At 43.0% G+C, this 26,450-nt stretch overlaps 1 protein-coding gene across 1 annotated transcript; it reads right to left on the bottom strand.

The window, feature by feature from the left end:
• Nucleotides 1-18,362: 18,362 nt before the first annotated feature.
• Nucleotides 18,363-25,431, bottom strand: ets2 (v-ets avian erythroblastosis virus E26 oncogene homolog 2). The gene is made up of 10 exons (XM_023840229.2): nucleotides 25,222-25,431; nucleotides 24,469-24,540; nucleotides 23,224-23,344; nucleotides 22,242-22,361; nucleotides 21,676-21,876; nucleotides 21,481-21,561; nucleotides 21,155-21,364; nucleotides 20,640-20,903; nucleotides 20,427-20,545; nucleotides 18,363-20,291 (listed from the first exon to the last, which is right to left on the bottom strand). Exons 2-10 carry the CDS (start codon nucleotides 24,526-24,528, stop codon nucleotides 20,076-20,078), a joined length of 1,392 nt encoding a protein of 463 aa, XP_023695997.1. The 5' UTR covers nucleotides 24,529-24,540; nucleotides 25,222-25,431; the 3' UTR covers nucleotides 18,363-20,075.
• Between the last annotated feature and the right edge of the window lie 1,019 nt (nucleotides 25,432-26,450).

The following is a 26,450-nucleotide window of genomic DNA, read 5'->3' as shown; positions in this document are numbered from 1 at the left end:
TGAGGAAGGCCCTTAACCCCAATTTCTCCAGGGACTGACTGGCCCTGCTTTTTCCCGAAATATACCTCTGCTTGGCTAAAAGTGTCTGCAAAACACATGAATTATAAAGGTATTCTCTGATCAATAAGTGTACCTCTGTTTACTGGTTGTCCTGCACTAGTGAAAAGGGTTTCTCTTTCCGGCTTATTGCCTGCTGTTGTAAGTTTACACAATGTCACAATGTGTTTGGTGTCAAGTTCCTTTATCTGTAAACATATAAAACTTGGTGTTCTCAAATGTGTGTTGACACATAAACGTTGACCGATTTCCTCTAAGTCAATGTCCTCTGTAACACATTAACGGCCACCAGTTCGATTTCTTCCTTTTTCTGACGACAATTCTGACTGACGTACATCGATTCGTTCATATCTGGATGATTTATGCATTGAAGTGTGTTTCCTATCTCTGTGACACTCTTGGTTTGAATCACCAGTGGGGTTTATCGAACGGACAGATCAGTGTCGTCAGAGACATCAAAATAGCCTGCTCTACGAAACCCTCAAATGTGCTTTAAGTAGATAGCAGACCAGAGAGCCTGGGAGGAGATCTCCTAGAGACATGTAGAGACTCAAACCCTGGACCCAGAGGTCTGAGGCAGCAGTGTAGATCAATGTACCACTGTGCCACCCCCATCCTTAATACCAAGAAGTGAATTAATGGGGATCTAGTGTTCTTTCTTAGGAGGGGCCAATTTGGTTTAATCATTACTTCCGCTAAAATCTCTATATGAATACAATGGCTCCTTCTCAGGTGTAATTTGGCAAATTAACAAGAGAATGCAGGCAGCAATAAAAACACCCAGATCAAACTGCTCAAAGCCCCAAGCACACATTGCACAGAATAATTAGGATGTTTTGCACCAGGTCTAACTTGCTATTGCAATTGACTGGGTGAGTCAGTGAAAAATAAAATTGCCTTGGTGGTTCTCATCTGTCACATCTCACAGGAAGTTGTGTGGGAACTGAGCCAGCGCATGGTGACCTGTGTCATCAAGCCACAAACAAGAAAAGTGCAATCAAGTGAATTTGCATCACCAGGATTCTGCAAGATGATCTGAACAGAAGCAAGGCATAACATTTGCATTATGTATATACAGTATAGTCAATGTGTTATGTCAGTGAATGTTTTATTCAGTGTAATGTGAGACCATGCTGTGACACTCTACTGAATAAACAATATGATGGATGGATGGATGGATGGATGAGACCAAACAGCTGAGTCTGAGGGACAACATGTAAGGTGGTAGTTAACATGCTTCTAACATGATTGTTACTGGTTCAAGTTTCAAGATGGGGTCTGCAGAGACAAAATTGCTCCTGCGTCACTATTTATTACTCTAGCAATAAATCTAGCCATATCTGAAGATAAATGGGCAACAAAATAGCTGTTATTGTCCTCTACAAACAACTTTAATATACAGACATTCCTCACTTAACAACCTACCTGTTTAAAGACTGCTCAGACTTACGACCAGTCAGTATTGTATGTCGTATGAGAACTTTGGTCGTGGAAACGGCAGCGCGGCATCTCAATGTCGAGCAACTCACCTCGCATCATTTATAAATATACAAAAAAATTTATAAATGGTGCAAAGGTGACATTAAAATAATATCTAAAGATGGATGACTTAAACCCACTACCAGTAGAGTATGTTCCTCGCTTATTGACCAATTCGCTGACCGAATTAAGTGAGCAGTGTCTGCAGTTTATTGTGCTGATTACAGTTTTCCATCTATTTACCTTTATCAAAATAAGCCCAAATCAGACCCAGAAGCAAAGACTAGCATCTACAGTAACAGACAATAAGATCAGCATTACAAGTGGCCTGATACGCATTTACTAAATATGACTTGAAAAATGTTTGAAATGATTTAATTGTTGAGATGGATAGCACTGAATGAGCCTAAATTCACAAACTTTCTTTGACTCTGAAATTTGCGGACAAGGCGTGGGTGGCCAAGGGTGGGGGGAGGGGTTGGGTTTGGCTGCAACTTTAACATTTACAGTAAAGAGGGCTGGGTCATGCCTTTCCAGAAAATTCTGCCCCAGGGCCGTTCTCCTCAGGCTGGCGTTATCTGGAGGCCCGTACCTGCACTAAACCCAGGGAGCCGCCGTCACCAGATCGCTGCAGATATGGTTCCCACAAGTCTGTGCATGCGGGGGCGTACGTGGGGGCGGCAGCCTTATTTGAGTCAGTGCTTCTCGAATTCCAGGGAAAGGTTCGGCCGCTTGGCTCCTCTCTCCCGTGTCGTTGTTTTTCTTTATTTGAATTGTTGTTCACTACAATGCTGCCCTTGCGCTTTCCAGTGACCTTTCAATATCCTTTCTGTTTATACTAGCATAAAGTTTTATGTTGTTTAATGTTTCATCATCACAGTTAACTGCAATAAATCCACATGATATTTTACAAATAACGCCAAATAGTAATGGCATACAGATGATTGGCATAATTGTTTTAAGCTGGGATCTGAGTACTTTCAAGGAAATATGGTTTTGTTGAGCAAATTCTTTCCAATTATTTACGGAAAATCACTTTTGAATGTTCAGCATTCTGGGTTTTTTTCTGTTTACATGTATTGCTTCAAATTTAATGTTTGTACTGGATGAATAAAATAACCACTACATGGAAATTTTGGGCATTTTTCTTAAATTTACAGAAATGAACGCAGCGTACCCATTAGCAAGCTATTTTGAGGGCATACATTTCTTCTGTGTGAAACTGGGAAATATTTTCTCAGACAGCCAAGGTTACTGCGGCAGTTGCGACACAAGGTGCTGAGGTTTCCTCGAGACAGCCTTGACTCCTGAACTCTGTTGTTAAGCCATAAATGGTCTCTGCAAGAAGACACATTGCCACAGTCAGATGCCTTTGAAGCAAACTTCAACAGCAAGACGCTTCCTTCAGTCTGAGCCTTGTTATGCTCTCGGCACCATAAAACCTTTCTGCGTCCGTCTGCTCAAGTATTTTAATGAACCCAAGAGCTGGTTGCCATAGAAGCCGCTCGCGACTATGGTGATAAGGATTATAATTACATTATAACCTCGAGCACTTGTCGTAATTCTATTGTTGTGAATTGTTTACCTGGATTTCACACTGATATGACTATGATGAATTAAAAAACATATACCTGTACACTGAGGAGAGAATCTAATTAAGCTATATGTACCGAATATGTAGACTTAATATCCTGCAGACTACAAAATCTTCCATTTATAACACAGTGAATATCCAGGGTTGGGGATTTACATCCCAGCCCTGCCCAGCATATGTGGGGTTTGCATATTTTCCACATACAGTGTGAGTTTCTGGAATCCCTAAATCAGTGTTTCCCAATCTGGTCCTTGGGGATCCACATCCCCAGTCCATGTTTTTGCTCACAGTGCAGTCCATGCCAGACAGTCCACATTTTTGCTCCCTCCCAGCTCCCCGAGGATTGGATTGGGAGACACTGCCATAAATTACCTGTCATGTGTGGGGTGTACCCCAGCCCTGACCCTGCGGTGCCTGGAGTAGGCGTGAGACCTCCAGGTAACTAGGATAAGCAGCTGGTGGATGGATAGGAGGATAGATCTCATCACACGATATGAAACATGGAATCTCACCAATAACCACAAAGGGGTTTAGGAGTTGCTTTGGGCCATTTTCACTGAGAGACTATTAAAGTCAAATCAATTTTTAGCATTAGTCATGAGAATTCTGCATGCAACTAAGACTGTAGCAGCATTGTGGACTACAGCTCAGAGTTATTTCTGGATCAGTGGGTCAAGCATTTCTCTGTGGTTTCATCTGACAGAGAGACCATTGTTTTCAAGTTCACAGTAACCCACACTTGAATGTACTGTCTGGAACTTGTGGAAATATCTGATGCATAAATAAGAGAAATATCAGTGCCGATCAGCTTAGCTCTTTCAAACAATCAAGTCTTTGGTGTCAAGTGGTAAAAAAAGTCCCAGGTGGAATGTATAGAGTAAAACAATTAGACATTCATAGTCTTCAAGGTGTCTCAATCCTTAAAAAGGCAAAAGGCCAAAAAAGAGCCTTCTATATATCTGCCAATGAAAACACAGATAAGGGAGATACAGTTTTTCTTTCTATCCCAGGCAAAGAAAAACAATCAATACCGTACATTCATGTTGGGTGCCTTCATCAATGTTGTGAAATATTGCTATTGCTGCCAAGAACTGCATTAATGTGAAGGATTATGTAACGGTTTTGAGTGTCTTGAGACACAGGGCTCCTTGTGCTGCGTGATTAATTTAGCAGTTCATAATTGTGCTGCCGAATAGTTGGGTGCTGATTAAGCCAAGTATTGACGTCTCAGTCACGAGGCAGCATGTTCAGGAACACCTTGGTGTTTGGGATTCCCATGTTTCATCGCAGACAGATCATAAACACATCCAAAGGGCCTTTGCGTGAATTTATTTGTACTCAGTCATTCCTCATCTTTATTAAACATAATATTTTCGCTGATATTTTGAATTATTATTTTTTTCAATTCCACCCTGGAATGCGGCACAGTTAATTTTGCGGAACCTAGCGATGATGGATTGTACATGTAATGAATGCTGTGTATGCTGTTAGTTGTAGGGTTCAATCCCAAAGCTAACGATAACTTTGTTGCATTAAATTTGCCTCCCGCTGACACACAAGGCTTTGAATATATTCATGCACTTTGCCAGCGCACTTGTTAATGTTTGTGCTCAAGCTGCTCTTTGTTTCACAGTCCCAAAAAACAGGCCGAAATGCAGACACACCAGATTCCATGACGAAGCATCAATGATATACGACAAAAAAGCGTATTTGGATAGTGGCATTTTCCCAGTTCGTCAAAAGTGGCACATAAACACGTACGAGGAATTCATTTATAAACTATTTCATTTCTTGGGAATTTCCGAAGCGCTTGGCTCTGTTGAAATCGTAAATCAGGTTTCATTAACATTTAAAGACATTCCTTGGTGTGTTTTCACCATTGGTGTGAAGGTAACCATTCGATGAGACGAGAAGGAAGTTTAAAAATAGCGCTCTCAGAAATCTTGTATTTTTTGTGCTTTGTAACAACTTACGGTGACTGATTTTTCTGACATTTTGGAAGTTCCTTCGCTTTGAAATAAGGATGATTTTAAAAGCTTTATTGTGAAATAATTGTGAAACAGTTCGGATGTGCCGGTATAGCTTTCCCAGAAGCTGTGCCGTACCGTCTTTCTACTGCAAAGGTACAAGTGTGTAGTTTTTTAAGTGACGGCAGTGTTGCATTAAGGGCTGCATGTGAGAGAATCAGCTTATTCCATGACTGATCCACATTTTCCACGCATTTTGATCTGACCGTGTATATTAAGTTGGGTTTCCCCCTTCCTAAAATACGTCTATGAAGCTTTTGCTTACGTGTACTTTAATACGCCTGCCATGTGTAAGCGTGCTTGTGTCTGCTTTGGCACAACAGAAGTTGTAACTGGAAGGCATCCAGTATTTCATTGCCTCCCCCAATTACTAAGGGAGGGGGAGCGTTGCTCCCTGACGTCTGTGCCGAAGCCTGGGGCTGCTATGCAGGTAACAACTTGCAGATGGACGTTGGCTGGGCTTTTTTATGTTGTTTTTTTTGTACATTTGCCTTCACGTCTGTTCCTGGAACTGAGCAGGAGCTCAACAAACGAGAACCATGATCAAAAAGAGAGAGACACTACATTTTTCTCAAATGAGAAAATTTACAAGGGGTCTTTAAATAGCTCCTTTCCTCTAGTATTTTTTTTTTATATAACTGCACTTTGTGCTTTTTAAAGTCACACTGCATAAAAGTGTTGGCCAAATGGATACCCATGGGTACGTGATTATGAACACCCTGGGGTCGTTTAACTCCCAACTTTTAGTAGCAGGGGCGCCGTAAGGGGGAGTTAGGACGATTCCTAAAAATTTGGGGAATTACTGGATTGGTCAATGTGATGTACTTTGGTGGGGCCCAAAATCTTTAACAACGCCCCTGTTTAATACTATTATATGATTTAAATGTGCATATGCAGCGTGACAGCCGCTAAAGTGGCCAGAAAAAAAACGCTGTAGTCGGTTCAGATGAATCACTTACAATATTGTGCCATGTTTCTCTTGGTCTTGTTAAAGTACAAACGTCCGCGTGAACCCTTCACGCGGGGTTTTCTTTCTGTTGATTTGTAAGGCAAATTGGTTCCGTAGAAATAAGCAAAATGACAAGCTCTGTTTATGCATATTTCTTAACATATAATTTATATATTTCACGGAGGATGGAAATTCAGTATAAATAAATATGCTGATGCAAAAAGAAACAGTAATAATAGACCTATACCAATAATATATTAATGTCGGCGCATAAGAGGGGTCATAATTCATAGGATTGATAACATGTTAGTGCTATAAAAGATATTGAAATAGCCAATCCCTGGTTATCAGAGGCACTTATGGAATATTATAATGCATGACAAAGCAGTCGAAAGATTAAAAAATGTATTTAACAAAATACAAATGCAATTCGGTATGTTTATGGTCGTTTCATTCTCATTTGAGAAATAACGTGCATGTTTAAATATAGGGTGACGTCAGTAAAAGTGGGACATCAGCTAAGATGGGACAAATAAGGTTTTGCGTCTGTTGCTCTTTAAATAACGAAATCCAAGATGGAAAAAACAGACTTGGAATGTTCCTACGACGGTATTATATTTACATATCAGCAACTGATTGGTCAGCGTTGAATTTTGTGGGTATGGTCTACCTGAATGACGATCTCAAGAAGCACGTGGCGGGTCCCCGTGCAAATTGCTGGGGGTTTAAATGTAATAAGGGTGAGACACCAATACAAAATGAATAACAATATGCCATTCAATTTTCAAAAGTTGTCTAATATTAATAGAATTAAATTTTAATCCATTACTCTTCAGATTTATTTATTTTTTCTTAAAACTGTATTTTTGTTAATGTCCGATTATACCTGAATATGGTAGATAAATTGGGACAGTAGCATTCAGCAAAATAGGGACACCCTTTAAAATGAATAAAACTCATTTGTAAAGGTGTAGCATGTATGAGAAGCTGTGTAATGAAGCAGAATTTGTCATTTTTTTTTTCCAGAAAATGGTACAGGGTTGTAGGCAGAAGAAAGGAAGAGGACAGAAAGAGGACATACTGTACATAGGCGACGTGGAAGACAAAGGTACAACAAATGGAGTGAGTAAAGAACGAGAGGTGCAATAAATGAATATAAGGAAAGTGGGGACAGACTAGGAACCAAAGCTTTGTCTTTTCCAAAGCTCACCCTTCAAAAGCCAGTGACGGATGGGCTTTTGGCATGTCTCAGCTAAGAAGAAATTTCATCTGAATCATTTTAGAGAGAATTAACTGCGATGTTGAAGCGTCTATCACATAAAGGTTTTCCCTGACTGGGCAAGTCAACAACACACACAGTTAAGTTCATAGCTACCTGCATTGGGTTTAAGGTGCATAGCCTACACGTACACACCCACAGACACACAATTTTAACCTGCTATTTATATTTAAGATTTGTTGAGATCTGTGGTTTATGCTTTGAGGAAATAATAATAAACATTACTAAATAAAGACATTTATTATTTGAGTATAAACCAGCCTACATCGTTAAAATGGCATGTCCCACTTTACAAACCACACTGCCCCTATTTACCTAAAAGAGCCTCTTGAGATAGAAACCTGTACTCATCTTGTTTGAATGTGTGAATCTTATTAAAACGTAAATTAACTCTAAAAACAGATTAAGGACAGCAGAGACCTGTACAATTTTATTAAACAGCATTACTGTACGTGGATATGTGTTTTTAGGTAACTTTTAAACATTTTACCAAAAAGTGTCCCATTTTTGCTGTTTACCCTATGTTTAAACTTGATTCGTAGTTGTTGATTTTGTGATTTTTTAATATCTGTGATTGTTAAGGTGATTGTGTAAGTTCACAGGTATAGTTTTGAAATAGAAGATGCTTAAGATATAACTTTATGGCTGCAGAAAAAGCGCTCTCAGCACCAGGTCCCAGCTAACGAAAACTAATTCTGTTTGTTCGCAGTTGGTCAACGTGGCCACGTAAGTCCGGTTTAATTATCTCCCTCTTTCTAGTTAGACTGACATAGCGTCTCTATAAATTAGTCTGTGGTGCAGATCTGATGACATCTCACAGGACTGACTCAGCCCAGTAGGAGGTGTTTGCATGATCCAGATGGCCAGCAAGGGCAGATGGAGACGTTAACCTTTATGCTTTATCCAGCAAGCAATTACAAAAAAAAAAAACGCGCCACCATCATGGAAAAAACCTGCGGGTTCGGAAAGTGCTGGATGCTGGATGGATAAGCCGTATCGTTCGCCAGCTGTGGGAGATGCTCCGTATCTTTGGCCCGACTGATAGTGAAAGGGACCTGTGACTTTGCCTTGGCCCATGGAACTGAGTGGCTTCAGCGAACGCCCCGCCCCCCTTCTCCACTGGGTCCCTCACGCTGTACAAAAAATACGGAACAAATCGCTAAATGGTTCTAGAATAATAATTATTCAGGTGGACTGAGAAAAAAAATGCGACAGTGGGAGGGGGGGGGGCGTTGGGGTGTTAAAGCTCCCCTAAATATGGCTTCTACAAATTCACGTATATCAGCAATAAAAATGTTCTCTGCATGTTTGAAAGCTCCAAGCCACTGTGAGTATCACAGGGTAAATACCTTAAGGTCGCGTCCGATTAGTAGACGCTCTTTAGTGATAAAGTTACAGTTTACGTTTTAATCGCATGAGCCCATTACTGTTACCTCAGACAAAACTGCATCACTGCACCAATATGTACAGTTATGTGCAAAATAATATCAGTCTAACATTACTTATGTGTTTAAGTACTGATTTTGATACAACATGGGAACAGATTCATGACTAGGTGTAGCAGAGTAATGGCCAACCAACAGACTTAACTGACATGACATGCATGCTGCTAATTGGGGGTAATTGACTCATTTAATGAAAGGGGTGTGTTCAAATTAATAGCAGTGCAGAGATCAGTTGGGGAGGTCATTCAATCAGTGAAGAAATGGGTGTCAATTATGGCCCTTATTTAAGGAAGGAAGGCAGCAGATGTTGTACCTGCTGGTTTTAGCACTTGCTCAGTGAGTAAAATGGGTCGTTCCAGACATTGCACTGAGAGAGAAAGAGCTTTGATCAAAAAGTTGATTGGAGAGGGGAAAACATACAAAGAAGTGCAGAAAATAATTGGCTGCTCAGCTAAAAAGATCTCAAATGCTTTGAAATGGGAAAGAAAACCCGAAACACGTGGTAGAAGAAGGAATACTACCATCCACCTAGATCATAGAATAACAAGGATGGCAAAGAAGCATCCAATGATCAGCTCCAGAGAGATCAAAGAAGAATTCCATTTACCTGTGAGTACTTCAACAATCAGAAGACGCCTATGTGAAGCCAAACTATTTGCAAGAAACCCTCGTAAAGTACCACTGCTGAAAAAAAGACGTATTGAAACGGTTACAGTTTGCCAAAGAACACATTGACTGGCCTAAAGAGAAGTGCCGCAATATTCTATGGACAGATGAGAGCAAGATTGTTCTTATTGGGTTTAAAGGCCGCAGAAAGTTTGTGAAACGACCCCCAAACACTGAATACAAGCCACAGTACACTGTGAAGACCGTAAAACATGGAGGTGCAAGCATAATGGTTTGGGGATGTTTCTCATACGTTGGAATGGGGCCCATTTATCGCATAACAGGCACCATGGACCAGTTTCAGTACCTAAAAATACTGGAAGAGGTCATGTTGCCTTATGCTGAGGAAGAAATGCCCTTAAAATGGGTGTTTCAGCAGGACCACGACCCCAAACACACCAGCAAGCGGGCAACATCCTGGTTGCAGACCGAAAAGATTGATGTCATGAAGTGGCCAGTCCGATCCCCGGACCTCAATCCGACTGAGAATTTGTGGAGTGACCTCAAAAATTCTGTTTTTGATGCAAACCCCAAGAATGCAGAAGATCTGTGGAATGTAGTCCAGTCAGCTTGGGCTGCAATTTTTGTTTGCAGGTGTCAAATATTAGTTGACTCCATGCCACACAGATGTAAAGCAGTAATCAGAAATAATGGTTATACAACTAAATATTAGTTCAGTGCTTAAAGGAAAAGCTAAATCTTCATTTCATTTTCAGTTTTTACTGTAAATATTCCAGTTTGTAAATGAAAATGCAGACACTGCAATTGTTTTGAACAACCTAATATTCTTTTTCTTCATTTTCAGTAAAAAACAAAAAAAAGAAAAGAAAAAATTGTTCATGTTTTCATTAGGAATTGAATGGCACGGCTCCCAGTGCCTTTGTATATATGGGAATAAATGCTATTAGGACCATGGAACATTTCCTCTGTTGTTTTAAACACACTGCTATTATTTTGCACATAACTGTGCATCTAATCTAATGCAGATAGAGTTGCTTAACATGGTGTAGGTGTTTAAGCAAATGTTTCTTTCTGTGATATTGACCGAAATGTGCGTGACTGCTGGACAGAGGTCAGTGACCGCAGGTGTAATTCACAATAACATAGTAACGAGCTCTTCAGCTTCAAAGGGCCAGAAACCTTGTTGTCTGGTTCTTCTGTATAGATGAACAGCATGCAGACACTCTTGGCTCAAAATTCTGCAAGGTCACAGAAAACGTCGGAAAGTGCTGCGCCGGATACAAGGTCCCATGTCAGGGGTATGTGCTTCTCTCATAATTAGTAGGGTTAAATTGTGAAGTGTTCATCAGTGTTTTGAGAGATTAATGGAAGAAAAGATCTGCCAGATCATAGCCAATATTTCAAATTTGATATCTTCTGGATGTCGTGGGATGTTGTGCTTTTTCTCCGTATATCCTAGACATATCAGGGCCGGTATGCATAAAACTTCCTAAGAATGGTCTTAAGAATGGTCGTACACTTTGACTTAAGAGTTATAAAAAATTTTAGCAAAAAGTAGGACCTAAGAGCATTGTATAAAACTGCTAAAAGTAACTTTCAGCAAAGTCTAAGCCCAATTCCTAAGTGCTGCACGGTAAATATATTAGTGACATTAAACCGTTAATGTAGAGCTTTATACAACATACCTTTTTGTGATCAAACCTTTAATTGGTTGTACGAAAATCTACCTAGCACATCACCAATCAATTTCCACTAATACACGCACATGTCGTATAAATTATGGGTCAAACGCAAAACTCATAGCAAGACATTGGATCCTAAAAGACAACCAAACTGGACGACAAACAAAATGGTTCTTTTGGCACAGTTGGTGCTTAAATGGAAGTAGGTAGTGCGACGAAAGTTTGGCCCAGCTGTTACAAGCACGGACAAAAAAAGCTTAGGAGGCTCGGACAAGGCGTTCAGCAGAGGAATGTGAAAAAAGGTGGTATAATGTTCTATCGACCTCGCGAAAGGAAATCACAGTTTATAAAGCAAGCATGCAAGCTACAGGTTTGTCACTACTTATATTGCTCTTATGACCCTCGCTATAATAGATGATGATGATGATAATAATTATAATTATTATTATTATATTTTTCCAGTTGCCAAAAACGTAGCATCATTATCACCTTCAGTTCAACTGTAAGTGCATTTTTAGGTGACGTAGGAGATTGTATCCGTTTCCTAATTAGGTCGGTAACAAAAATAATGCCTTCACGATCAAGCCCGTATCTTTTTATCAACTCGTTATCATCGTAAATCCGCAGGACGTCCTTTCTTTGACGGAAAGTGCGCGGTCTCCGTCTGGGTGCGCATAGTGCAGCTGCCATCATTCAGCTCCTAGCCGGCTTAGGAGTCCTCTCCAGCTCTCTTAAATCATTTAGGAGCTGAGACCAAGTCTGGGTGGGTCCGGGGCGGGCTTGGGGTTCTGGGGGCGCTCTGCCTCCGGGCTGGGGTTCCGGCTGGGCTGGGGGGCTTGGGTCCTGGTGGGTGTATCGCCGGGGTGTGGGTTGGCGCATGCACTGGGGCCCAGCCCCGGCGCGGGGGCCTTCGGCGCGTCGGAGGGGCTGGGGGCCTCTTTAGCTGGCGGGGAGGTTGTTACCATCTGTCCGCAGGTGGTCCCTGCCTTAGGGGTATCCTCTCTGCGGGGGTGGGGGGGAATCCAATAGAGTAGGAGAATGGACCCAACCTGGGTGTCTATTGTCTTATGTAGTTTGGGAGTTGACTGAATGGTGGGGTGGGTGTAGTTTTTCCTCTGTGGTGGGGTCTGGTTGGCTGCCCCGGGCTCTATGGTGCCCGGCGGTGCCGCTGCTCTGGGCCCCGGATTGGATTGGCCTGGGCCCTCCCGCCCTGGGTGAATTTCAGGAGAACGGAGGTGCTTATGGGGGTCAGCGGGGGAGCTGGCTCCAGAGGGGGGGTCCTCTGCCCCCCCCGATCCTTTCCTCCCCATCCCTAAATGCTTCCCTCCTCCCGCTCTGTCACCCCAACACACACGTAGGGCTCTGAGGTGCAGGTGCGTCGCTGGGATGCAGGGGAGGTATTCCTCCTCTGTCCCCCCGTGACCACCTGTATCTCAATCACACATCACAACTTAGACACTCTCATTACTTACTCTCTCATGACACATACATTTAGGGCCTTGGGGGTGGGCACACGGAATGGCGTCCAGAGGTCGGTCTGTTCATTCAGCCTTACCTCTGGTGCCAGTGCCCACTTCTCAATTTTAAGTTGCACATAGACATTGAGGGTTCTGGGGAGGGGCTGAGCTGACACCAGCTGCTGATTGGCAGAGGGTGGTTAGCACCATGCCCTTCCCCTGTTTTAAAACACTTTAGAACAACACGCACCAACACCACATATGAGCGGGCGGAGGGAAGCATGGGGTCTTTTCACACCCCCGTTCTCTGTTCGCCATCTGGAGCCGGGGGCTGGGGGGGGCTGGCCGTCCGGTCGGGGTCTGGGCTGGTGGGCTTCTCGGCTGCGGTGGAGTCCGGGGTGGTCTTCTTGTCCCCATGCCAGAGGAAAAAAGGGATCCATCTCCGAGGTCTGGCGACAGATTGCCCCTCTGGGGCCGTGGTGCCTGGATCTCGGAGTATAGAGTATATATGGGGAGTGTGAGTGTGTGTACGGCGTTCATTTCTGTGTGTCTTTATGTTGGGCGAATGGGTGAATATTTGATTATGTGTGCATGAGGGTGGGAACGTATGCTTGTGTATGTGTACGCCTGTTTGTCTTTACGCAGGTGTCAGGTTGGGTCTTAGACTCCACCTGAAATAACATCTCAGGCTCTATTGCCCCCCACCACACTCCCTGCTGGTGGATGGGGCCCCCGGCTGCCGATGCGTTGGTGGTTCTCGATGTCCGGGGCTGGATGCTCTGGTGTGTGCTGACTCACTCTCGGCGGTTGCCTGTCGGGGCCTGGCCCTTCCGGCTCTGTCGGGTCCCAGCTGGGGGGTGGGGTGGCCCTTGGTCCTCTGGGCCCGGGGTCCGGTCTGCCCTGGTGTGGCCGGCCGCCGACGGAGCCTGCGTGCTCGCCGCCACGGCCCCCTGGGGCTCCTGCGATGTGGCTGCCGGATGGCCCCCCTCCGGAGCGCTCCTCTGCCTTTTTCTGGGTGGGGGCTGCAATCGTCCCTGCGGTGGTCCTCCTGGGGTTCCCGTGCCCTGAGGGGCCTCTGGATGTCTGGGGCCCGGGTCTCCTCCGTGTCGGCTTCATGTCCTGGGTGGGCGGGGCTGTGGCTCCCCACACACACTACTAGACAGTTACATGGAGAAACCTTAGGAACACCAGCGCGCTGACACACACAGGTGTGCACACAGGTGCTCACAGACACGTGCTCACGGACACACACTGTCTTGACCGGCTGTTGCTTCTGGGCATGTGTTGTAATGCGGGTTGTGTGTACTGTTCAATAACATTTAACGTTTGATGGTTGTTGTGATTAGTACAGGTGTTGTATGTTGACTTTCTCTTTTCAGCAGACATGGAAACAGATTATATGTTTTGTTTTGTTTTTTTTTTTTTTTCCTTTTCTCTCCTTTTTTCTTTCTTTTTTTCTTTTCCTCTCTCTCCCTCTCTCCTTCTTCCCCCCTTCTTCTCCTTTGTTCCCTCCCCCCCTCCCTCTCCTTCTTTTGAGGAACCAAATAAAAATATAAAATAAAAAAAAATAATAATAATAATAATAAATAATAAAAAAAAAAAAAAAAAAAAAAAAAAAAAAAAAAATACAAACAAAGTAGTCCTCCGCAGAGGGGGGGTGGAGGAGGGAGAAAAAAAAAAAAAAAAAAAAAAAAAAAAAAAAAAAAAAAAAGGAGCTGAGACCAAGTCTTAACACTTAAGAATGTTTATACATGCCACTTATTCTTAAGTCTGGGAGTAGGAGCAAAATCACGTCACTCTTAGAATTGTGACGCATTTAAGAGTGAAATTTTACTCTGAGAAGTTTTATGCATACCGGCCCAGATCAGAGCCTGTGGTTAAATCCAGGCACTATTTTCATGGGGGTGTTGTGTTATTTCTCAAAGCATTCAGTATGATGGCTCACTATTGATAGTAGCCCATATTTATTTTCCCAGACCTGGGACTGGGACTTAGGCATAACTGATAATAAAATTCTCACATTTTACGGAGCCCAAAATATTACCCCCTATGTGTTTTTTCATGGCCAATAAATAAACAGACACCAATGGTTAAACTATGACATTTTCTCACACTTAAATCAGGCATCATGTGTGTTATAAGTAACCTTATAACTTAACCTTAAAGCAACTAAATAACTCTTGCAGTGTTAATCTCTCAAATAAGAGCAAAGGTTATCTATTCTACCAAAAACACCTTACAAATCAACTGCGTTCACATGGGGGGAAAAAAATTGCTTTCGGTCCTAAAGTTTTTGTGTTCTGTATTATAGCATCTCCATTCATTGTCAATCAGTAACGACTATAGATGAAAAAATACTAATATTCCCAAGATAGGAGTGATAAATGATTACAAAGAAACATTGTTGGTGCTTTGTTGGTTGGTAATTCTCCAATGCCGATACATTCATAGAACCTTAATATGGGCTGATTTTAGTAGCCAACCAAGGTATCAATCAAACTCTAACATGTATCCAATCACTAGGCAATGACATAGGATATATCCCCTGATACAACACTCAACATTAACCATCCATTTTGAGTGACTTCGACCTGGATAAGCAGTTAAAAGATGGATGGATTGATTTTCATTAGTAATTGTTTTTTTTAGGTTGGATTTTAAGTGTTTCCCAGTTCACATGTAGTGTAACACCCCAGACAGGTCACCACGGGCCCCGCCAAGCGTGACACACACCTAGCAATAAGTCACCTGATGCAGTGATGCAAATGTATTCAGACTTGAGTCTGAATGCAGACTCACAGCCATGGAGGTGTGACCCAGCATTGCTGTCGGCTGGTCCTATGGTACCTCTCACACATTATTAGCACATGTACCTGTTTATAATTATGCTATTTAAGACGCTTTAGACCTTAATTTGACTTTATGAACTTCTATTAACCCATTGTTATTGCAGATATTTTCTAGCTGTTGATATACTATATTTGTATTGCCTATTTGTAGTCATTATAATGTTATTGTTGTTTTTGTTGTTATTTTTTTCATATTTTACTGTTACTTTGTTCTTATTTATTCTTATCTTTTTAGAGTATTTTATTTTTTTCTTTGTATTGCCTCACGCACGGTACAGGAACTAGTGGAAAACCGTTTCGCTGTGCAGTAGTATAGTGTATGATTTTGTATATGACAAATAAAACTTGAAACTTGTAACTACCCAGGATATAGACCAATGATGTTTGGTTTTACTGTGTTTGAAGCTGTATTTGAGAGCCAAAACTTTGTATTTGTACATCGAGTTCTTTTAGTACTACAAATGAAATTGTCATTATGTATGAGTCGGTGTGCGTAACCGGTTTGTTTATGACATTTTATGAACTTCTTTGATTACATCACTGTCGAACATCCATGAACCGGGGAGGAATAAATAGAAAACTTGAATGGACTCATTCACATTCTCCAGTAATTGTCTCCTGGCTCTCGTTTCACCTGGACATACTTGCATACCTTTTGGCACATTCGCAATGTTTTGAAAGCATATTTTTCATGTGAAACACGTGACAATTTTTCGTTCATCCAGCATTCAAGCAACAATAAAACAGTAAAAGCATACATTTCGGATCGTCTAAAACTCTGGGTTCTGAAACCCATTCAGTGAGTCCTCCCAACTCATATGAACCAAATTATCCTTCTGGTTATGTTAGTAGATTGTTAGCAGTAGTGTCCACCACTGCTGCTGAGGTTGCATCATCATGATCTTCTTCTAGTATCTCAAGCATGAATAGGATAGGTGTGACCCGTGATGACATTCAGATCGTTTTTCCTGCTAGAGGCTTAAGGCTAACTAACCAAAGATCTGGGCAAATAGTTTGCTGTCAGGATCTAGAATAGAGGTGATTCAGTGGGTCCCCACTGCATGTGCTGAAAATGAGAGACACAAACCAGGTCTGTATACAAGGGAAGGGTCATAGGTGCACTTGTACCTAGCTAAAATCTGATTGGTCCCCAGAGTGCCTCTTCCCTTGTCGCTCATCCATTCAAAGTGTACAATAATTTTCATCATATGTCACGAGCTGGTTAATGATAAAACTGGCCCCTCTCTATGAATTATTACCCCTCATATGCACCCACACATTAAAAAATTCTAGAATCGCCCAGACTCAAACACATATATATAGGTGAGAGCAAAGCTTAGGATCAGACAGTGTCCTTAGAGCAGGTGGGTTTGAACGTCTTGTTCTAGGGCCCAGAGGTGATATGATTAGTTGACCAGCCACAGGATTCAAACCCATGGTTTATCAGAAGCAAAGAACATCTCACTGAGCTACACAGTAGAAAAGGCTTGGTACTTTGCCCCCTTTACTGACAATTTCCTTTCTTCATAGATGCTTTGATACAGGACCTTGGTGCACGCCAAGCAGACAGGATCAAGTAACCAAACTACCACGGGTCAACCTGTAGACTCATATTTCCTCCTTAATTGTGAGTCAGCAGCTACAATTTTCGTCCATATGCCCATGTGCATAGAGCTAGGCATCCATTTAGGTTTGGCACTCATCATTATATTGTTCCAGCTTCTTTTATAGATTAGAAATTCCAAGAACCTAAGTGCCCTAATGTATTTCCTACTTTTTTCACCTTCATGAACTCTAGAACTCTAGAGTCTAAGATGGTAAGTCAAAGAGCACTTGTGTTCGTTTTTTTTTTTGGTTTTTTGTTTTTCCATCATAACCCGCGGACAAAAGCACACTGCAGGTTTGATGGCCGGAGGGACGTGCGTGGGCGCAGGTATCCGCAGATGGCTTTGACCGTGTTTTCACTCCCGCGATGAAGGCCACCCACACTTTGGCTCGCTGCCAAGTTGGCACTGGCAAGCTGCTTGAGCCACGTCCTTGAACAACGTCTATCAACGGCGGCAGCAGGCCCAGTGAGGGCCACTCACCAAATGAACCACGTGGCCCTGGTGGGGAGGTGTTTTATGACCTGCCTACTTGGTAAACTGATTAAGTTCATGTATGAATGGTCTGCTGTTATCTTGCCCAGACTATGACTTGACACTATAGCCATCAACGTTGGACTTTGATGCATATATAATTAGTCAGGGCTAAGTCAGTGGTGGTGTTTTTTTTCGTTCTGAAGGCGTCTTAACCAAACATGTATTTTCCAGTCTGGTCTATTTTTTATGGTTTACTATCTTTTGCAGGTACATCCTTCCCAAAATGGCACACAAACCTACACACAAGCCTACACACATTCACACACAATGCCTCATATTTTGATGATACTGTTCTTTAGCATGGTGGTTGTGCCTACCGTAGACTGTTAGCTTAGCCACTGATAGCTACTGAAACATCACTGAAACATCTACATCGTCGTCACAGATAGTCAGGTGACACTACTGTAATTTTAAGTCCTTCCTCCACAACAGAAGACAGTGGATCAGCCCCACGAAACAGCCACAGGTGACAAGCATGAAACGGGTCGCACATCTTCCAGGCACCAAGATGTCATTCTTGTTTTTCTAGTATTATTCGAAGGCGTGTGACCTTAAAGTACCTTTTGCTGCTATGCAGCAGAACAGGACTGGCCGTGAATTTCGATGGGCAGCGATGCCGTCCAACAGCGTTTCTCTTAGATCCCCATGGGCAGAAACCAATCCCAAGGCGTTTTTTATGGGACCCTCCCACCACCAGTGACTCAGGGCAGGTGACACCTCAGCAGCTACTGATCACACCCTTTCCATTCATAATTATGACAAAATACACAAGGCGGTACAAAAAAATAAACGTTTATTTCAAAGCAGTAGCTCAATGCAGTTACTGGGAGCAGCCAGTCCTATTGACATTACAGGAAGTTTGTTTATAATATTACTGGAGGAGTATTTTCACCCAAATACATTTTCTTTTGTTAAGAGGATCCTATTAAAGACCATTGCCATCAAATGTTTAAAAATATACTGTGTATTTTGTACAGATCCCATCACCCATTAGAATCACAATACTCCTCGCACAAACATTACTTTATGAAAATGAACCAGTTTATTTTTAATTTGCTGTCACGTTGTGTGTTGTGACATGGAAATGGCTTCTTATGTGTCTGAGCCCTTTTATAAAAATTCCCTTCCAGGAATTCACAATGTGACTTTTTTTGGTTTACATTTGATTAATAGTTTACTCACATCACAAAGGGCCTTTTGGAAAATTCGATCCATACGGGATAAAGAGATTAACGGTTTACAGCTGCCCAGTACAATGTAGTCTTCCCACAACAGAATTAAATAATGCACATTTGAAAAAAAAAATGCTTTTGAAAATGCCGAACCTCCTGAGGCAAAAATGGCTTTGAACGTTTTAAAAGTACTCATTAAATATTCAGTGAGCATTATTGAGATTATATACTTACAGCCTGTTTACATTCCTGACAAGCACAAGGACCTCAGTAACATGATACAAAATGTGCAATAAAACACACAATCACATATAAAACACACATCCATGTTTTGCTTTGGCCACAGAAAGACGAGAGGCAATATTCTCTGTACATAATGCATTCTGGGAAAAAAAACACATGCAGTGTAAATAAATAACAATCGCTGTATATTACATAAACACCCAATGAATAAAAATAGTTTTCTGAATTCCCAAGAAATAATACTTATTAGTTAAATATGATAAAATACATACTTTAAACAAAATAAATTTCCCTTAAACACAGTGTTGCCTGCGTGGACCACAGCGTGTCGTACATCAACGCTGACATGCGATAGTTTTACGAGATTCAAACCAGATTAGCGATGCAGCATTAAGCACATTACACAAAAGAGCGATGTAGATTTCTGCAAAGTTTAAAAAAATCTTCCTTATTTAAGCAAAATTGTTTGAAAGTACACATATCTTGGTGCGCTTGACATTCCACTTGCAAACAGCAAGAAACCAAGACAACAGAGAAAATGTAGTTTGTCTACACAACTTGCTGGATAAGTCTTAAGTTCTGAGTGGCTTAACATCCTTTGGAGAAATGGCACTTACTAAATACTAAAGAGTTAAATACAGAGCGTATGCCTTTCTAACATTACCCACTTTTATCACCCGGGAGTAACTGGGCTCCTTCTTCCTGGAAAGGTACAGGATCCGGTTCGGATTAATCTGCACGAGCACATTTCAGAACTGGCATCTCGAAGGAGGTGCACGGCAGGAAGCAGTGTCCGACGCCGGGCACCAGGCCCGTGCGGCAAAGAGAGCTGCAGTTACATTAGTCATAATTAAAGGGGAAAACAGTCGCCCTGCCCAGCATCGACTCTCTACAGTCAAAGACGAAGAAAGACACTGTAGCATCCATCCCCACGGAGGCAGCGGCCTCCACGGCGTAGTGTGACACCTGCACATTCAAAGAGACGCCTCGATCGAGGCCTCAAAACTGTAGCAATCTATCCCGAGGGAGTCCCGTAGCATGTCAGCTGTCCCCGGCGGGATGATGGCGAGAAACTCAGTCCTCGGTGTCAGGCTGGACACCCAGCATGACGTGCAGTTCCTCCGACGAGTAGCCGAGTAGGTTTTGGAGGTCGCAGACGAAGCGGTAGACGTAACGCTTGCCCGACGTCTTGTGGATGATGTTCTTGTCGTAGTAGTAGCGCAGGCCCCGGCTCAGTTTCTCATAGTTCATCTTGGGCTTGTTCTTCCTACGACCCCAGCGCCGAGCCACCTGGGGGGAGAGGTCCACAAATGGAGTCAGACAACAAGACAGCCCCGAATTCTCTACCCGCTCTGCATTCCAATACCTCATGAATGGCTCTCCACCATGGCGACCAAACGAATGCAAGGGTATTCTTCCATTTACCTCATCGGGGTCCATAAGCTTGAATTCCCAGTCATCTCCAGTCCATCGGATTATAGACTGGCATGTTTTGTCGGTCAGAAGCTCCAGGAGGAATTGCCACAGCTGGATCGGACCACTTCCTGTAGGGGCCGATAAGACACTGGTGAGATGGGCACCCCTGCAAGGTGACGGGGGAGAAGGGATCCTGGAGGAAAGTGCATGCATGTGGTCTACCTGTGAAGCCCGCCAGCATGGCAGCCGGAATGACAGGGTTTCCCATCTTCAGCGGCTCATTCCTCTCCTGCACGTAGTCCTTGAACGACAGACCCTGGCGTCCCAGGCTCAGCACTCCCGCATTCAGCTCCTCGTCGAAGCTGTCATGGGAGGGGACCTGCTGAGTGTCAGCCAGAGATGACTGGCTGCTCCAGGAACGCAGCACAAACTTGGTGTCATCCAGGCTCTCTGTGCTCTCCATGGAGGTCTGCTCGTGGGAGGAGCCTGTGACCCAATGGGAAAGCATGATTAATAAATTAGCAATCAGTGCTAATTATAATCAGTTTAACTTTCTAGGTCTCATCCCAAAGCCTGTCTGAGGTCTGGCATTCATTATTAGTCCATTATTATTTATTGTTCATAATTTTAAATAACTCAGGAGCTGCATGGACTCTTGACCGGCTAACCGACTGGCAGGACGGCACGTAGCGACATGCAAAGCCATAGTGTAGTCATGTGAAAACTGCCGGATTTACCAAGACTGGTGGACGAGCTGTTACGGGAGTAGTCCTGCCTGGCTGTGCCATAGCTGACATTCACAGTGTGCAGCTGGGGCTTAGAGAAGACGGGGAAGCGAGGCTGTGCAGTCAGGAGCGGCGGCTTGTCGCTGCTCTCAAAAAGCTCCTGGAGAAGGTTGCTGCCGCTGGGGACTTGCGGAGCCAGCTGAGCGTCCTCCAAGCTGAAGCCTGCGGATACGTTCAACAGCACACTTAGGCCCCAGCAGCCAGGCCCCGACGACCTCCCACACAACATGCTTCTCCTGATCCACTCTCCCAAGGCTTCTGGAAGCTGCAACACTCACTGGTGGTGGGGCTGTTCATCCAGCTGGCACCCGAAGGTACGGTACCACTGAGGTTCTGGGCATCTTCCTTTTCCTGACAATCTGCGGGACAAAGGGATACGCAGCCGCTCATAAATCCGAAACTCATCATCCCTTCTGTGGCATTTAAGGAACCCCGGCGACCTCAGCGGACGGCGGGCCGGCGGCACCCCGTACCTTTCATCATCTGCTCCAGGTGCTCCCACAGGATGTCGCCGACAAAGTCTGGCGCCAGCTCAAGGAAGCGCTCCTTCCCCAGGTCACAGAGCATCTGTCCGTCCAGGTCAAACTTGGAAAAGTTGACATTCACCAGACTGAACTCACTCACTGCCCACTGAAGCCACTGAATCACGTGGGCCTTGGTCCAGGACCTAGGATCTGTCAACAGAACGAGGGAGGAAGGAAGCGCATCAGTGACAGGCGAGAAAGACACACCAACAAATTAGGACGTCTGGAAAACAAACTATCTTCCTGATGATATAAATAATATTATGCTTTTTCTTTAGACATACATATAATTGTAAGCATATCATAACCTAGATGAAAATTATATATTTAAAGATCGAGTGATGTGAAGTACAACACACCTACTGAAACTGTACTATTTATAACCCACAGTGAAAATGATATGGTTCTGCACTTAGCTTACAAATTAGAGGGGAAAGGGTCCCCTTGTGAGAGGGCCGATTTAAGAAGGAGTGTTATGATGACGTGCCAGTAGAGAGAAACGGGCGGAAACTCACTGCTCGAAATGCCACAACCGCGCTGCACTTTGGCGAAGCCACTGAAGCTCTCGTTCAGCGCCTGGCTCATCACAGCCTTGCTGCAGGGCGTCAGGAGGGGCAAGGTACAGGAACCCAGGTCTGCAGGAAGGGGGGAGGCAAGAGCACAAGACACTGGTCAGGGACGGACTTGCGGACGCCCACACCACAGCCCTACTGACCTTGCTGGCGGCCGAAAATGTCTGGGGAGGAAGTGCAACGGCAGACCAAGACTGGCTTGGCAACTGCACTAACGACCAACTGTCCTTCTTCCACAAAGAGGGCTTACCCAAGTTTTGCCCAAATTTTTTTGGCCATTTCCACATGTGGCCGGTTATACGGTCAGCCATCCATGACCACAATGACCGTTGCGGCCAGTGAGGCTCGTAGAAAAATAACATTCGACCTCCCAGATTTTCACTGCCGATAATTAGGCAAACAGAGACCTCACAGAACAGACAGTCCAGTTGGGCTTACAACTGGGACTACCATCCTGAGTCGATCTTAATTGGCAGAGCAGCAGACAGTGTATAAATCTCCTGCAGAACATTTCTCAGTGGCTCAGGCACACTTTGATATTTCCTTTGATATATTATCAAAACAGCTGTTTCAGAAAAAATAGACCCAGACTAAACAAACTCTTGATTTGCTTCTCCTTTTCGCCAAGTACAGATTTTCAATCTATTGTACACTCTTGCATATTGTGTAATTCTTCTACTGACATCATCAGTGACTAAGGAAATCCGCAACCATTTGGCAAAACCACAATAGTGACAAGTCTCTGGATACTTAGATGACAGCCGCGGCATTTCTCAAATTGATCAACTGTCATTTGCACCAACGGGGGATTTTAGTCACAAGTGTACAACTTTCTTCTTTGCTCCCGGGCTATGAATAGCGATTCACAATTGACTATTGAATTTTTTGCATTTGTTTTGGTCGCTAGAAGGGGGAGGAGCGTTACCATGTGGGACGAAGTCCAAGCCCGAAGGCACCTCTTGGACAGACTGGTCATCATCTGATGGGAAATAATATCCACAGAATAAAGACATGGGGTCTTCAAATGAATCGAAGGCGATCTGACGCTAGAGAGAGAGAGAGACGGAAACAAAACACGAAATGATTACTTAAACGTCTGAATCAACATGTTCACAGTGAGGTGGAAATGACTGAAACACGGCTATTTTATTATTTTTTATTTTTTGGATAAACAGAACTAATAACCAAACAGAACAAATTATATAGAATATTGGACTGAATCTGAACTTAACAGAAAACAATAAAAACTGTAAACCTAAATTTAATAATCGATATTCATGGTTTCTGAAAAGATAAGAGGGAAAAGCAGATAACGAGGGTAATAAAAGTCTGTCGTCATTGCGCAAACAGCGCCTTTATCGGCCATTAAAAGTTCAGCTCTCATGGTTGCCACGGTCTGCTGGCTGTCTAACACGCGGCCATATATGGGCTTCCTCTTCCGCAGCCCTCGTGACTCCTCTCCGGGCAGCTGGTTGCGATTCAGCGCCTGGGGTTTACGAGTCTGTGTGGGAGGGTGCCACGTTGGGCTGAAACCAGGCTCTCTTCAAATTTGATTAGGTAAAACAAAGCTCTTCTCAAATAAGCACTGCCATGTCTTATACTGAAGGGCAAAAATTGCCCACCATTTTGTCAGCACACAATTCCCCCTACCAGCAGCTGGGAAACTGCAGTGCATAAAAACAAAACCAAATAACTTTAAAATAAATCGTTTTAATTGGGTGCTTTATCTGTATGGTGCAATGCAAGAAGTCCGTGCAAAGACCGAGTTTTACATTCTAAGACGTGCACATTGAATGACCACAATAAATTTTATTTTTAAACTATTCAGTCTTCCTAAGTATCACTTCCAGATGATCCAGAACATCGTCCATTAGAATCTGAGCTCCTCAAGGTCTTCGGGTATTTTTCTCTGCTTGTCGAGGGATTTGTTATGGTGCAAAAACGAGGTTTCAAGGCAATCAGATTATCTATATCTAGTACATCTTTTGCAACTGTGCTCTTTAAAACACTAAGTATAATCAACCAATTTCTTCTCTCAGGAGAACTTAAGTTAAGCGTCTCAGGAGCCCATGGCCCAACTTCAAGAACAGGTCCTCTCCTTTTAATTCAAGTACACGTATTAAAAACAGTTTGTTGCACAAGGGAGTGCATCGGGGTGTTGATTCCTTACTTTCAGACTGCTACGATATCCAGACAGGGGGGCCACCTGATCCATGCTGAGGTCGCACATTGGAGTATAGATCTGTCAGGAGGAACAGAAAACATCGACGTGACCGATAGAACATATTACATAATTTGCTGGTTACGACATACTTAGACACTTAGCCTACAACTAAAAAAATACACGTCCGTTTTTTGGTCTGGTTAATTCTGCGAAACGTTGAGAAGGAGACGGAGAGAATCAACCCCAACAAAAACATCAGCGACCACAACAATACGGGACAGTAGTGAAACATTAAATTGGACTTAAAAGCAAACAAATGTTTATTCTTAAATATTAAAACTCGAAATTTAAGAAGACAAACACATTTGGTTTATTCTACATCCAAGATCGCTATATAGCATAACGCTGTTTCATAATACCCGACGTCGGCGGCCAGCAAAAAAAAGCGCATAATTTCCCCATTGGTCATAAGTTTAATGTCTAATAGTAACACGCGTTATAGGTGGTCCTCGTTCATATTAAAACTGTGGGATAATGTCTAAAAAATGCTAAGAAATGGCTAGAAATGTCCGCGCACCCATTAACAAGTTAAACCTTTATCGTTTGAATCTATCGTGAAAACGTTTCGCTCCCTGAAGACCTACCGTTTGCAACGCAGCAACGATAAGCACCATTATGTGGACATCTTATTATAAAATTAGATATATATGTTGACAGAGGCCGGTATAATGGCTCAATACCTCTTAAGTCATTTCTTACCTGTTGTATTTGGGGACAGATATATTTTTTTAAAATATAAGAATATCCAGAAAAACGATTTTGTATTCCTCCTGAATGTACCCCGGTGGAGTCTTTTGATATTGTGAATCGAATGATTCAAGTAGCCGAATTACTAATGGCTCTAGTATGCAAGAAGGAAAAAAATAAAGCAATCCACTCTAACCCGGTTGCGCTAAAGTGCGTGCGTACCGACTGAATGGGGAAGTACGGAGCGCTTGGCTCTTTTCACAGAGACGAGACGTGGGAGGGGCCAGCAACAAACAAGCGATTATCTGCCCTTCCTCGTATGCATCACCATTGTTAGGAAGTATTAATGTAAAAAATGTGTCGGTGTTAATGATACAATAATAACACCCAATGTTTTGCAAACAGACATGTAGAGCATTGTTAGCAAAGCTGATCTAAAGTGAAACCTCCCTTACTATAAAAAGGGATAACATTTGGGCATCTGCGAACAAGCATATCTGAGGTTCTGAAAAGTAACGTAGCTGGTAGCCTCAGAAATGTGATTGAGGTTTAAACCCAGGTACGGGTTACTCCGAAGAAAAGCTGTTATGGCCTGTGAACTAATCTAGTTAGTAATATTTTGTATCTAGCCTTAGTGATGATAAACACGCCCTAATGGCTACGATTGTAAATTAACCGCATGCTTAAATGTCGGTGCATTGTACCGGCTATAAGTGTTAAGTTTTGTTTTTTGTCTAAGAAGCCACCATTACTTCCCATAGTTGTCATGGAGGTTCTAAATGCATGTTTTGTAATGCTTTATTGGGCTGTTTAACGTATAAATACCTTTAAGTTTTATACGTAACTACTACACTGAATGCCCGCCTCATATCCACTGTTTATTCAGTGCAAATGGTCATTGTTCGAGACCATTTACATCTAAAGTGTGCTTTGTTCCAGCACCCTGGGAGGTGTTGGGGGTAACCGAGGAGCAGTCCAGCTTGAAGCAGTGAGGTGGTCCATCTACACTGGAAGGTTCCATTGACAAGTAGGGAGGTGAACAAAAAGGGGGTTTGATGTGCTAAAAAGCACTTTCCATCACTGCCATGGGGTGGGCTGGTGTGTATGCAGGTTTTTGGGATAACCTTTAGGTCAGCTGTTCAAACTCAGGTGTGAGGACTCTTCAGCCAATCAGTCCACTAATTATAGTAATCTAATTAGGGAGTTGCAGCGAAAACTTGCATACCCAATGTTCCTTTTTG

This window comes from Paramormyrops kingsleyae, chromosome 6, assembly GCF_048594095.1.
Source record: "Paramormyrops kingsleyae isolate MSU_618 chromosome 6, PKINGS_0.4, whole genome shotgun sequence".
Lineage (NCBI taxonomy): Eukaryota > Metazoa > Chordata > Actinopteri > Osteoglossiformes > Mormyridae > Paramormyrops > Paramormyrops kingsleyae.
This window is presented reverse-complemented; position numbering and strand designations above follow the sequence as displayed.